The following is a 14,605-nucleotide window of genomic DNA, read 5'->3' as shown; positions in this document are numbered from 1 at the left end:
TGATTGTAAACTAAACCACCGATTTTGTTTTAGGGGTCCAAGCAATAAAAAAAATGACGACTTGTCACTAGCAGTATTTCATTTACTATTTGAAATATTCACTGTTTAAAATAATGACTATTTAGAATATTAGGAGCTTCTTTCTGTATCCGTACAGCCTATATACGAGCCGCTTATTTTGAAAGTGGGGCAAGTCCATTTTTTCTTTCGACTATAGCTTGTTCACAGATAAAAGGATCGTATCAAGTTCCATCGATTATTACCATTAATTTAATTTTGTTCAAAAATGGACTTGCCTCACTTTCAACATACACGGCTCATATTGTATAAGAACGTTGACACTGGATCAAAAATTTCTTCCTACATCCCTGACCGAGGTTTCAAGTTCTCCAACGCTCTTATTTCTGTCAATTTGATTTTATCGACACCCGAAACATGGTTACTTCGGCTCCTGATGACTTTTACGACTATATCAACTACTTCGTTCACTTTGTCTTTAACAATTTTTTGAAATATCGAAGCATCACACGTTCACAATCACGTCTATCTTCTCTCAAACCATCGAAAGAAACGATCAGACGATAAAGAAGAAATCTCACAGTGTGACCTTGGATCGACGATATATTCGAGTCAGACTATAATCCTCTCGTAACGAGTTCGATCTCCTTACGCCTTCCGCGAAAAGTAGCAAATCGGAATAATCTCGACGACTTTCACTTAATAATGTATTATACTTTCATGTCCTCTTTTTATCACTCTGTGTTAACGAGTGCACGCGAATTGTAATGAATGAATCATTTAACCACCGCGTTAAATTCGTTATTAATTCACTGAAAGAAATACGAGAAAGAACCGTCGAACAGCGAGGTATTCCGATCGCAGGTGAATTTATGCACAGCTATCATCGACACTGTACAACTCAGAGCTTTCGTTCGCATGACGAATCTCGACGCATGTACACGAATTAACGCACAACAGGTCCCCGAGACCCGATTTAATTAACATGTCGTATAATTATACCGTCGAAACACGCGAGGTACGCGCGATGATTGGCCGGGCGAACGCGGTATTCATATCGCTGGGAACGTATCCGTGACGGTTAGAGGTAACTGATAGGATTTATAATGGCCGGCGATCACCTCATAATTCATCGGCTCGCCGTTTCGGCGGATACTCGCGAAATCGAGGATATTTAAGCGAGGGAGGGTCCTCGTTGAAGTTGAAAAGGAGAGAGAAGTGATGGACGTTCTTCTTTTTTCTCTGCATGTCGGTATATTCGTTAATCGACACTCGAGTACGAATCGGTGGACGAATGGTCGCGAATGATGCTGGCGTCCACTTCGGCGATTGATCGAACAGAAGTTGAACGTAATCGTAAAAATTTTGTACCAATGTGTGTCCCGTTTTGACCTCGGTTTTTAAGATTTCTTTACGAAATTTCTGCGACTGTTTGCGTTTAAATGTTTGTGAATAATTATTGTCGTTTCTTTAAAAGTGTTACGGGGCAGCGAAGAAATTTCTTCAGTGAATGTAATTAATGTTTAATCTAGCTGGCCTATTTAGGTTACTTTTATGAATACTAAATTATTGTTTCCTGCTAATTCTTTAGTAGCGTGTGATTAGTACCAAAAAGTATCTTGCATCTTTCGACTATTTTATGTTGAAATACAAATTTAACTAAAAATACTTAACAATAATTCAATAAAGAATCGAAAATAACTATTTTAATAATAGTAAATCTGGTCTAAAGAGAAGAATAATTACTTGGATTAAATACTTGTCGATAGTCGTTGCGTCTCCTAAACTGCTAATTCTTTAACAGTGTGCGATTGAAAAGTATCTTATATCTTTCCACTATTTTATGTTAATATACACTACCGGCCAAAAGTTTGAAATCACCTGTCCATTTACATCAATATTGAGTCTGCTACTAATTCTTTATAAACCTGAAACTTATGTTGTGGAAACCAATAGCGCTTGGCCTCATTTCGATTGACTTGAATGACAAAATGTTCCTTAAGAAATTCTTAAAATTGCTAACTTGTTTTTAGAAACTTTTGTATAACTTACAATGAACAGTGATTCCAAAAATTTGGCCGTATTTAAGATAATAAAAATGTGACTGAAACTACTTAACAATAAACCAATAAAGATTAAAGAACAAATATTTCAGCAATAGTAAATGGTAAATCTGGTTCTCGCCAGAATACAAAAGTCATTGCACCTCCTAAACATTTTCAGTGCTGTATCCACCTCAAAGCATGCGCCACGTATTATGAAACACCCTGTACACAAACGCAGAGGATAAAAAAAAATTCTAAATAGTTTTTAGGACTAAAAAATATCGGGAAACGAGAACGAACGAACGAGCGGGTTGGTGAGAGCAAAAACAAGAAATAAAAAAAGACCGTCAATCTCTCCCTAGCAATGGCGGAGATTGGTTTAGTGGACGGAATAACGATTTTCGAATTCACCGTGGATGTATTAACCGCAAAGCGTCGAATACTTCGTTGACGATTTTCCGAGATTGGAAATTCAATTTAAAGGTCGCTGTAAATAAAATCATGTCCTTTCTCTTTCCCACATTGCCAAATGTTCAAATGCTCCGCGGAAGAGTCTGAGCCGCGCTGTTTCCGCGGAGACGATTTTTATTCTTCGATTGAAGTTTCATCGTCGACCATGGGGCTCTTCGGTTCATTTCACGTAATGCCTGGTTCACGGGCTCGTTCCACGACAGATTTACATCGCTGGGATTTCACGGTGAAACTTGGTGGTTCGAGGGAGGGAAAGAAAAGGAGAGGAGGGCTGTTAATGGTCGCGGTTGATCCTCGAGGTCGATCGAGTTTCGGTGAACTTGCGGCTGATGTGTCCACTGAGATGATCAGACGCTTATGGCCAGCAGCATATACGAAGTTCTGTACTGCAGGAATTTCGTTGAAGTCGATATTTGTCTTTGTCTGTGGCACCAGGTCCCTATAGACTCTTAGAGCGAAAGTGTACGTTTATGACACTTGGTCGATCGCTATCAGGAGCAAGGGTCAGAAATTTTGAGGATCCAAGGTTATCAACCCTTTCCCTTCACAGCCTCTTTTCTTCGCTTTCGTGAGTACGTGTAGCTTCCCGTGGACCGCAATTCTTTCGGTAGGAATTTCGCGAGGTCTTACACCCTAGGTGACGGTACGGGTTTGCTGCCCAATTGAGAAATTAATCTCTTTCGGTGGTTCTAATTAAGATCCGATAATTTAGAGAATTTTATTTTGTCACCACTGAATTTACAAATGTTGATGTGAGTAATTCTGGGCCGGGTGTAAGTAAGGCTGGGTTGGGTGACGCTGCGAGAGCGAGACTCCAAGCGCTGGTCAGAGAATGAGCCGTGGAGTCGTCGCCCTGACAGAAAAAGAGCATCGGTTATGGAGAGGAGAGGTTCGCTCGAGGAGGTTTATTGGCGGTCGAATTTGACTAATGAATTTTATGACGATAATCCGCCAGGCCGGGGTTTCCTCGCGTGCAGGGCGACGCAACAGTACGTGTACAGAAGAAATCCACCGGCGAGGGATAGAGAAAATTTTCCGGGAAATGTATAAATCGTGGCGGGAAGCGAGATCAAGAGCAAGATCAGAAAAGTTGAAAAGTACCTACCCGTAAATTTATCAGAAAGTTAAATCGATGCGAGACCAAAAGCGAGGGTTTCAAACCGCAGTTACAACGACTTCGTCTGGCAAGAATGTAGCACTTCTACTTTATAAATTCGCGTGCTTAACGGGAGGAAGGAAAATGATTATTACTACCGTTACATTTAAACATTAATTCAAACTAAGTTACACGAAAATTACAAAATTAAATGTACGAGTTTACGTGTTTCGTGAACGCGTATATTAGTTTATCGTTCTCAAAGTGTTTAATAATCGAGTGTACGCATAAAACAGTTAATTCGGTGGCATTTTTCACAAAGCCTCGAAGACTTTATCGACTCAGAACTGCCATAATTTTTCAGAAACGGAATTCGTCAATTACTCGATAAATGGAAAACGGAGATAATTTTTAACATTAAAATAGTAGAAGTTTCTAAAAAAAGGCACCGACTTAATTTCTACACCTAATACACAATCCAGATACAAAAAGTGAATAAAAAACAGAACCGAATAAAAACTTATTCCAACTCTGCAAAATAAAAAACGTCAACCCAGCTTCTCGTAACAGTGAACAACCTCTGAATTCCGATTCCCTAACTCAGCCCCTCAGATATCCCGCAAATCCTTCTGATTCAAACGCAATTTACCCACCATTAACGTATGTCACCCTACATTATCATAATCCGGTGTCCCTGGCAAGCCCTTCGAAACGGTACTCTCTGCCCCGAAACGGTCAAGAACCGGATAACAGTCTGACTGTACGCAAGCTCGCATGATCGATGAAGTTTTTATGGAAAGGACAGAGGGGGCAGGGAGGGAATGTGACCAAGGGGACGATTTTGATTGATACGGTTAGCTCGAATTTGAAATTCTGCCCAGGGAAGAGAAAAACGCGACCCGTTATCCGACCTTTTCTGCTCGGCCATGCAAAGCACCACCAGAGAGTGAGAGAGAGAGGGTTGGACTTGCACGCACGTGTGGTCACGTTAAAGGACGTATGTCCACGTCAAACTCCTTCCGAGCGTGCCACGTCCTGGAACAAGGCACGTAGAAGCTCCCTTCCGGGAGCGGTGTTTCCAAAGGAGGCTGCCTCCACTTCGCCTCTGTCCACTTTTCCTACCACCACTTCACCGATCGACCCTCTCTCTCTGCGTATGTACTTGTACAGGCTGAGCCGGTCTCGTTTGTTTATTATACGATTGGAGGATCGCGAGCGTTTTTGCCTTCGTTAGGGCGATAAAAGCTCGGGTAGGGAACAAATCCCTTTCGCGAGTGGGCCTGTTAGTTTTAAGGTAGTTTTAACCGTTACGAAAAAAATCGAGAGAGTGTGTGTGTGTGCGTGGGAGTGCGAATGTTCGGGGGAGAATGGTGAGGGTGCATGTTTAAAAAAGCAAGAGTGTGGGGTAAGATTTTGAAGAGAGGAGACTTTGAGTGGAAAGGGTGGAAAGGAAGATTTTTTTGGGGAAATTCAGCGTGGTTTATAATACACGTGGACATTTAATTTTGTTTTACTTCTTCACTTTTGTATAACTCTAAGTCTACTTTTGTAGACGTATAACGCACCAAATACAGCGACTCTTACTAATATTCGGACACTCTTTAGAACAGTGTAACTGTTTCTAAATTGGATCAAACGACTTGAATTTTTTTCAGAAGTTAGAAGGATTGGTATACCAGATGACGTGTCTAAAATTTTTTGAAAATATTGCAATTTGTGGGAATCACGAAGAAAATTGTAAAGGTCACTGTTTACAACTTTTTTACCCGAGCTTGCAACGAAAATTTCAAACATACGTTTTGTAGATTTATGTCAGTTATACGCATACTGAAAGTTTCATCGAAATCGGTAGATGGAGAAACAAGGGACAGGCATCGAAAGATGTAGGAATCTTCAGATTTATTACAATTATAGGCCGAACATCGTGAAATAGTGCGATTTGCACAATCTTTCACGATTTGTAGCTCGTAGTAACATTAACCGATTTCGATCAAATTTTCAGCATTTCAGTATTTTTTAAATTTTGAAAAAGTAGAAAGAGAAAAAGTTGTCGAATGTGACCTTTACAATTTTCTTCGAAATTTCCACAAATTGCAATTTTTTCAAAAAATTTTAGACGCGTCATCTGGTATACCAATCCTTCTAACTTCTCAAAAAAACTCAAGTCCTTAAGTCCAATTTTTAAAAAGATATACTGTCCGAATATTAGTAAGAGTCACCGTATGTATATTGCGAATACTGTTTTCATCTAACGCGATTCCTCGTGGAACGAGTATACTGGATGGCTCAGATAAATGGGATCACCTAAATATCTGGCTTATATGTTGTTGCACGAAGAAACTTTTTAAGACAAAGTTACACTATTTCAGGGGCAAAATTTTTACGAAATTTCAAGGTCATCCCTATTTTTTTTTTTTTTCAATATCCTTGTAGAGAGTGAAAAACAATTTCATTTCATCGAATTCAACAAATAAAGCAGATATTTAAGTGATCCCATTTACCCGAGCCACCCTGTATACGTCACTTATTCAAAAAAAAGAACTGTCCTATTTGATAAAACATAGAAAATAAAAGTTGACATAGCAATAATCATTCCAAACATGCTACAGGACATTTTGTATTAAATTCTTGACCCTGTAACTTAAAATGACTCAGTTTGCAACTAACTTACAACCAGAATCTCTCGCTTTATCTTCCATTTCATCGAACAAAACTCGGTTACATAGCCTACACTCTGTCCAATTTAAGAATAACCCCGCCTCGCGCATGGGACGTGCCTAAGGCAGGTCTAGAAACGCTCTACAACGCTCTCTGTCTAACTGCGGGAACTGCGCAGAACGGACGGAAATCGGTCCGAGAGCGAGGTTATTCTTAAATTGGACAGAGTATACACAAGGTTCGAAGTGGTTCTTCCCAAAATACGAAGCTTCACTCTCACAATTCCCACATATATTTTCCTCAAAGAATCACTCTACTCCTTTTCCACCGCGATCACCAAGCCACCCCAAACACACACAAACCCATCTCCACCGAGGAGGTACATAAACTCTTTACTTTCGCCTTATGCATATCTAATGTCCTCGTTGGCCGGATATTTACAAGTCAAATGCGAGCGATCGATGCGCGTTAGAATGATCGGGCGAAACCGGCAGCACCGAGCCTCGGAGGCTGAAAAAGGTAAGGAAAAAGCAGGACGGTGGTTGGGAATCCAGAGGAGTTTCGGTCGTCGATGGTTACTGCGGGTAAAGAATGGAGAGAAAGTAGGAAGGAGGTAAACGGAAGAAGAAGAAACGGGAAGGAACGATGTAACGAGAAAAATGGGACGCGCGCAATGAACCTCGGGACCGTATTTATTTTGTCTTGAAGCGGTTCGCCGCAAAACCCGGGCACAAAAGAATCCTGCCTCTGCTCTTCCCACGATAAAGTCCATCCAGAGCAAGTGAAGAGAGAGAGAGAGGACGAAGCGAGGTACGCGAAGGACTACGAGTTTCCCTGTTCCAGGTGGAGACTTCGAAAAGTTCTCGAACAGAGGAAGATCGCAACAACCGTGTATGCGAGGAAAATTCTCGCGATCCATAGGATCTCGAAGCATCTCGACTCTCCGCTGAAATAAATTCCACGAAGCCCCTTTTCCAGCCTCTTCGAGGGTTGATCAATTTGACGAAGTCGAGCGTAGAAGATATAAAGCGTGTCCTTTTTACGTCTAGGCTGGTTTTTCGAATAATTTTTCGGCTCACGGTGGCTTGTTAAGGATTTCATCGGCGCAAGGAACTGTTCCGGGATCGTCTCGTATAGGGAAACATTGGGGTTTCTCTCAGGGCAAATGGATTTTATAGCAGGGAGCATAGGATTTTTACGGCGGATCGTAAATTAGTTGCTGCGGACGGGCGAAATGACGTATGTCTTGGAATGATTTGGAATTTGGTATTCATTGGAATTCTATAGCACAGGTAGCTTGTTTCAGAGAAATTGATGTTGGATATTTTGCGAATTTTTCAAGGGTTTCTCTGTGGATAGATCTATCTTCTCGCAGTTGAATTTATTACAATGCTAATTCCAAGGTACAAAATGCTCGATTAAAATGCAAAGAAAGCTTCTTTTTAACTTTGCTCGAGGTACACTTTGATCTTTTGTCCGCTACGTAATCCCCTCAGTCGCGAAAATTAATCTCGTTCTTTAATTTTCCTGCTTTCGTAGAACTAACAGGCGTACACTTTTGTAATTAAAATTCTACTGCACGTTTTTTTCCAAATTTGTCGATAAAAGACGTTGCTTTTGGAATATTTTCAGTAGAGAAATAGTTCCTTGGAATTATATTTCACAGCAGCGACAGAATTTTCTCTGGTGCGTTGCAGGATTATTTCGAGAGTCGCTGGATAGTTGAACAACGAGGATTCGCGCTATCTTCGAATCGCGTTATTTATTGCGTCCACGGTAAGCTGTCGATCGACAGTGAATATAAAAACGTCGTAAAGCACCGCCTTAATTGACAGCGAACGGTGTTACTCGATAATCGATTCGAAATTGAAAAAAAATCGCGTTATCGATGGGAATTAGCGCTGGGACGCGAGCGATCCTTATCTGATACGAAACGTAACGACAGTGAAAAAAGAATGGTGGTTTTGTATCGTGTATCGGTTGTATAAAAGCAATTATATCAGTCGATATTTAAGCAAAGGTATTCCTCTGGTTTGAACCTTTTGTCACCGTTCACAGGTAACCCTTTATCGGCTATACACAGTGCTGGTTAAGTTTCCTAAATTATATGCGTATTGAATTTTTAAAAAAATATAAACTCTACTAATTTGACGAGAGATTTAACCCTTTGACTGTGACACGTTTTAATAAAAAATTCATCAGCTTTGCGAATGTCCAATTTCAACCCTTTTGTCGTTAACCCTTTATCAGTAATACACTGCTGATTAAAAGCTTCCTAAATTATACGCGTATTGAATTTAAAGAAAAATACAAACTCTAAAATTTGAGGGGAAATATAGCATCTTTAACCCTTTGACTGCGGTGCACTCTAATAAAAAACATCAAATGTCACAAATGCAAATGTCATTCACACATGCAAGGTGCTTACTTGTGATTGCAAGATCACCTTAAGTTTTTTAAATGGAATCGTATAATTTTTTTTTATCATCTTGTACCTAGTGAACATTAGGACAAATTTAAAGAGCACGTTACATGGCAGTTTTACTTATACAACACCAAGTTTATAGTAGTGAAAGTAGTAGTCCACCTTCCACAATCAAAGGGTGAATCAATGTTTCCACAACCATCCGAAGGGTTAGACCACTTTCCACACCAATCAGAACAAAAGTCAACCGATTGACACGGTACGTCGGCGAATCCCATGATCTCGTTATAAATATTTAATCAGTTTAAACGGGGAACCGGCAGTCTCGTGGCAGCTACTTGACAAACGCAGTTTGTCGACCGTTTACAGGCCGTGTCACGACCGCGAAATCTCGCCGAACGATAATTGAATTTGTGTAATCGACGTAACGCTGCCGCTTATATCGGTCCCCGTATAATTGTTACACCGAAGGCAACGGAAGAATCGATATTCCACCCAAGCCTTGAACGTTACACATTTTTCTACCTCTCCAGGATTTCACGATTCACTCAGGACGAAACACGACACGGTCTATGTAGTCTTCCATTCTCAGCCGGAGTTTTGGAATAAATTCAAATGGTAAGAAGTGTATTCACCGGTCGTCGACGTTCCATCCACGACGTCTTCTAGCTCGTGTTCCCGCAGGGAGGCAGAAAATGAATTGTACCGACCTCCGTCTCTCCCCTTATCCCGACCGAAAAAAGGGTCATTTTGATGCACAACCTCGAACTTCCCAGCGATGAAACCCGACCAAGCGGTACACTCTCGGTGTCGCGTTGTATTAATTTAACTCCAACTACGCCGTGTCGACCGGTGTTCGAGAGAAACGATATCGAGCTAAATTACCAACGATTTCGCCTAAGATTGTCTTCACCTTCGCCTCTGTTCGCCCTCCTTCGAGATTAACCGAACGGAGCAAGGAATGGAAAAGAGAACGAGCCGGGTGGAGTGGAGTAAGAGAAGAAAATGTGGAAGGTAGAGGGAAGAAGAAGTGAAGGATGATGCAGACGACTGGGAAATATTGCAGAGAGTGCTCGGCAGAGTTCACTGATAACAGGGAAAGTTGAGTTTCCTCTTGTTGATCGTATTGCTCGGCCTTGCAACTATCCACCCCCGTGGCCCGGAAGTGGAGAAGGTTTTGCGTAAACCTTGCCAGTTAAAAATGTTTTTAATTAAAGTCCCGCTGGTAATGCCCAGCCTGCTGATCCGCCAACTGGATTACCGGGAATTTCGCTCGATAACGAGCGCCGCCTATGCAAGAAATACTAATTGACAACGGCGCGTACCCGGTCGCGGTTGGTTGGGCTTAATATTTCGCCGTTGCTCGACGCCCGCGAATGATTAAATACGGAGTTGCCCGGAACGTTCGCTGGATAAAAATTCGTTACACCAGATGACAGTTTTAACCCTTTCTCTTCTGTCGTACATTTTTTGTTGACATTACAGGAAAATTGCCTGGGTCGGATTTTCGGAAAAATGGAATTATGCAAAATGTGAAAATATAGAAATTAAAAATTAATTAAAAATTCGTTATTCCAAATGACATTTCTCAATGTTAACCCTTTCTCTTCTGTTGTACATTTTTCTTGACGATTGCAGGAAAATTGCCCGAGTGGAGTGTTCAGAAAAATGGAGTTTATTTTGTATTACGTGGAAAATGTAGAAATTAAATTGTTCGATAAAAGCAAATACGTCTTCTCCTAAAAAAAAACTACCGCAGTGATAAGAAATCTGTCGATTATTTCCTTGTGTCCAACTTCGAAGTGACAAATTTTTTCGTTTAGCGGGATATTCTGAATGCTGTATCCGGTACGATTGAGAATTTGGACCCTTGTCTACCAATGACGAGTGAAGTGAGACGAGACAATCGTTATTTTATGGAAGAGATAAAGAAGCCGAGACTGAGTCCGGTGCACCGTGAAATTTCACGTATTTTTATTTTTAATTCCATAAAAATTTAGAGATCAATATTTCCAACAAACCTTTAAATTTGAAGGAAGCCTAAGCTCCTTCTCAATCCACAATTTTTTTCTATTATTTTTTACTAAGATCGTTATACCGTCGCTATAGAATTTCCCTTCGATCTTCGTTCAAATATTTCTCCCTTTCGGCACGAACTTACGGGACAAGCTTCTGTTCTTCCAGTCAGGTTCCATGTAACCTTCCCAGATACCAGCCAACTCTAACTTGTTCTAATCTCAGCCGTCGTGTTTCTCATGTTAACAGAAATCCTCGGGATGGAGCTAAGAACAGCGAATCTGTTGCTTTACTCGGCGCTGGTGGTCGTCGTGTGCTGGAGCCAAGAGGACTGGACAGCGCAGTGCTCGTCCTCGTGCAAGTGCAGATGGATCTCCGGCAAGAAGACCGCGGAATGCATCAATCAGAACCTCACGGAGATACCTAGCAGCCTGTCGCAAGAGATCCAGAACTTCGATCTCCAGGGGAATCGTATCAAACACCTGACACACGACTCCTTCAGCGCTGTGTCCTTGGTGAACCTACAGAGGCTGGTGCTGCGCAAATGTGAGATCGAGTCGATCCACACGGAAGCGTTCAACGGTCTGAAGATCGTGATCGAGATCGATCTATCGTCGAACAACATCAGAACGTTGTATCCGGGAACGTTCGCGGAGACACAGAGGTTGAGGATGTTGGTGTTGAACGACAACAAGCTGAAAGTGCTGGAGAATGGACTGTTCCGCGATCTGGTCTTTCTGCAAACGGTGAAACTAGCTAACAACAGATTGGAGAAGATACAGAACAAGACTTTTGTAAATTTGCCAGGTTTGAAGGTGTTGACGTTAGACGGGAACAATCTGAGCACGTTGGGTGTACAAAGTTTCGAGTCGTTGCCGATGCTCGGCAGCTTGGAGCTGAGAAACAATCCGTGGAATTGCAATTGCCATCTGAAGAGATTCCGCGATTGGACGATCGAGAGGAAGTTGTACACGCATCCTACCACGTGTCAGCAGCCGTTGAGCCTCGTTGGGAAGATGTGGGACGAGGTTCACAGCGACGAATTCGCGTGCAGGCCGGAAATATTCACTATCGGGCCTGACGTGAAGGTGGAGGTCGGCAAAGGGAACGTCACGTTGTGGTGTAAAGCGTCGGGTGTTCCACGACCGCAGGTATGATTGTTTATACACAACTTTGATCTGCAATAAGCAACTCGGCCGAGATCAATGTTACATTTCACTTCTCACTCGTTCTCGGATCTCTCATTCGGCTAGCAATTTCAAATAAAAAAAAAGAAAAAGAGAGGATAGAGAGTTGCTTATTACGAGCCAGACGGTAGTTGCTTATTACGGATCGTCGCGATATTTTACCCCTCACTCGGTCTCGGAACTCTCACTCGGCGGGCGATTTCAAATGAAACAGAAAGAGAGGATAGCGAGTTGCTTATTACGGATCAATTCTGTACGCAGTGTTAACCGTTGATCGGCTATCTAAGAATACAACGCGTGTCGGGTTAAACGAAGAGGGGGGTAAAACGCTAACGTAAGGGAAGCAGAAAGTAGAATGGAACGGTACGGTTGAAGTATCGCAAAGCAGAATAACTGGCAAAAGACGGAGAGAGAGAGAGAACGTTGACTACGGTAATCCACAAGTAACTTGCGAGCAATTTGGTATACAATCTGGGTGAACGCGGAGGTTAGGTTCGTTGAAAAGATTGCGCGCCGGTTAAATCCGCATTCTAGGCAACTTACCCTGAAAGCTTCTAAACGTATCTCGGCCTGAACATTGTTCTCTGATTTCGGTGGGCCGGAACAGAGAGATTCTTTAAAGTTTATCCGCTGTAAACGCGCGTTTCTTTTCTCTTAATTGTAATCGCCTACGGAGTACTCGGCTACCGAACAACGAACGTTCGTTTCCAGTACAGAGGTAGCAACTGTTGGGGGATTGAATAGTTTAGGAGAGTACACGAGAAGAATTTCGTCGAACAAATGTCGTTTTGTTCGAAAATAAGAGTGAAACGTGCGTATATGGCATTGTTGTTCGAAGTCAAAGCGCAACTTGCTATTCAGTTTATTTAAAGAAAAGAAAATTCAGATAAAGAATTAAGGGTACGTTCTTTCGCGGTACAATTCTTGGCGTGCAAATTGCTCCCTCGATCTTCAGCTTGGAAAATACGACAGTTTCTATATGGCATTGTTGTTCGAAGTCAAAGCGCAACTTGCTATTCAGTTTATTTAAAGAAAAGAAACTTCAGATAAAGAATTAAGGGTACGTTCTTTCGCGGTACAATTCTTGGCGTGCAAATTGCTCCCTCGATCTTCAGCTTGAAAAATAAATAATTGTGTTTCGATACTTCGCTAGATCCTCTGTCGGAAAAGGTAAGATCGCGCAAATCGCTTTTCTCGCGATACAACGACCCTCGATAATTAGCGTATCTTCTTGAATCTCGAAACCGTGTCACGAAATTCAGCAGATTCGATGAAAAAATCCTTTGACTCCGCGGAGAATGACACGCGGCGAGGTAGAAAGGGTCGGTGAGCGGCCGAAAGAGGCGTCTTTTGAAATCACGCGGTACAAAAGGTGGGCGTAGTTAGGCGAGCCTTTGCGTACGATAACGAAGCCCTTTCGGATTTTCCGCGGCATGAAAACTGAAAATTAAGAACACCCTCAGAGTTTTCTCTCTCGTGCGTGCACCTTGCCGTCTTGGCGAACCTTGCCTCTGTAACCGCGATTCAAAAAAAAAAAAAAAAAAAAAAAGGAAAAGAGAGGAAAAAAACAAGCTAACCTAAATTTGTGTTCTTCCGTTTCAGCTATACTGGGTGCACCGTTCGAGAATTTTGAACAACCACACCAGACGGCACAACGGCGAGAAGAATTACGTGCTGAGATTGAGCCACGACTGGCTCAATCTCACAATACCGGACGCAACACCGTCGGACAAGGGTGATTACGTCTGCGTGGCGAAGAGTCCAGGTGGTAACACGGAGAAAAACGTGACGCTGGTGATCGCCGGTGACGTTATAGGCGGTAACGACAACATGTTCCCGCTGCAAATCGTTCTGCTTCTCGGATTGTCGGCGTTGCTGGTCACGATCTTCGCGGCGACACTTTGCGTGTGCTACTGTCGTCGCCGGCGTACCAGACACGACGAGAAGAGCCTCGAAGCGGCCACGATGGAACACCACGGCCTCGGTGAACAGGAGAAGTCGCTGATCACCGCGATAAATCCTGTGGTGAAACCGCCGAGACGGTACGAGGCGCCTTCTGTGACATCGCACGGCACCGAGATGACGGAGCTGAATCGTACATTGCTCGACAACGACTCGGTCTTCGGTCAGTACACTGCCTACATTACTAAACAGTGCGTGGCCAGGTGCTAGCTACTAACCATTTGTTAGCTTCCGGCCGGTGATTACGGCGGGACGTCGTCCCCGGGACGACGACCACGACGTAGACGTAGACGACGGCGACGCTCGATGGTGCCGTATACTGTTCGCGTGCCGCGTGTGCAGGCACGAAACGGGGAAATCGACAGAGTAATGGCTCGAGCTTTCGGTTCGATCGATGTCCACCGGTTTCTTTTGCGTTCTTAATCTCGTTCGGGATCAATCAATCGTGTAGTTTTGGGAGATATGGTTTTTTGGTAATTCGAGGTAGATTCGGAACTTGCACTCCTCTCGTTCGTAGGTGTTACTTTTTGTGGTGGTATGGAAAGTACAGTAGGACGTAGTGTATAACGTGACGAGGAGAAAGAATATGCAAATTTGGAGTTTTGGGTTGATTAGATTTGGCCCAAAAAGCGATGAAACTTAATTTGTGGTGTATTTTCCGTGTTACGGGGGCTTTTGCTGTATTACGTGATAGCATAAGTTCGTGAAGAAATTTTATAATGTAGAG

At 42.6% G+C, this 14,605-nt stretch overlaps 1 protein-coding gene across 1 annotated transcript in view; it reads left to right on the top strand.

Moving 5' to 3' along the window:
- The first annotated feature begins 10,986 nt into the window (after positions 1–10,986).
- The window catches only part of LOC108571562, a 9,811-nt gene continuing 6,192 nt past the window's right edge, over positions 10,987–14,605 (top strand). Inside the window, exons 1-2 of the mRNA XM_017933630.1 lie at positions 10,987–11,880; positions 13,519–14,041. Coding sequence (XP_017789119.1) covers positions 10,990–11,880; positions 13,519–14,041 — 1,414 coding nt within the window. The 5' untranslated portion in view covers positions 10,987–10,989. The remainder of the gene's footprint in view (positions 11,881–13,518; positions 14,042–14,605) is intronic.

Source organism: Habropoda laboriosa, unplaced genomic scaffold, assembly GCF_001263275.1.
Source record: "Habropoda laboriosa isolate 0110345459 unplaced genomic scaffold, ASM126327v1 scaffold40, whole genome shotgun sequence".
Classification (NCBI taxonomy): domain Eukaryota; kingdom Metazoa; phylum Arthropoda; class Insecta; order Hymenoptera; family Apidae; genus Habropoda; species Habropoda laboriosa.
Note: the sequence above shows the minus strand (reverse complement) of the source record. Positions and strands in the feature narration are given on the sequence as shown.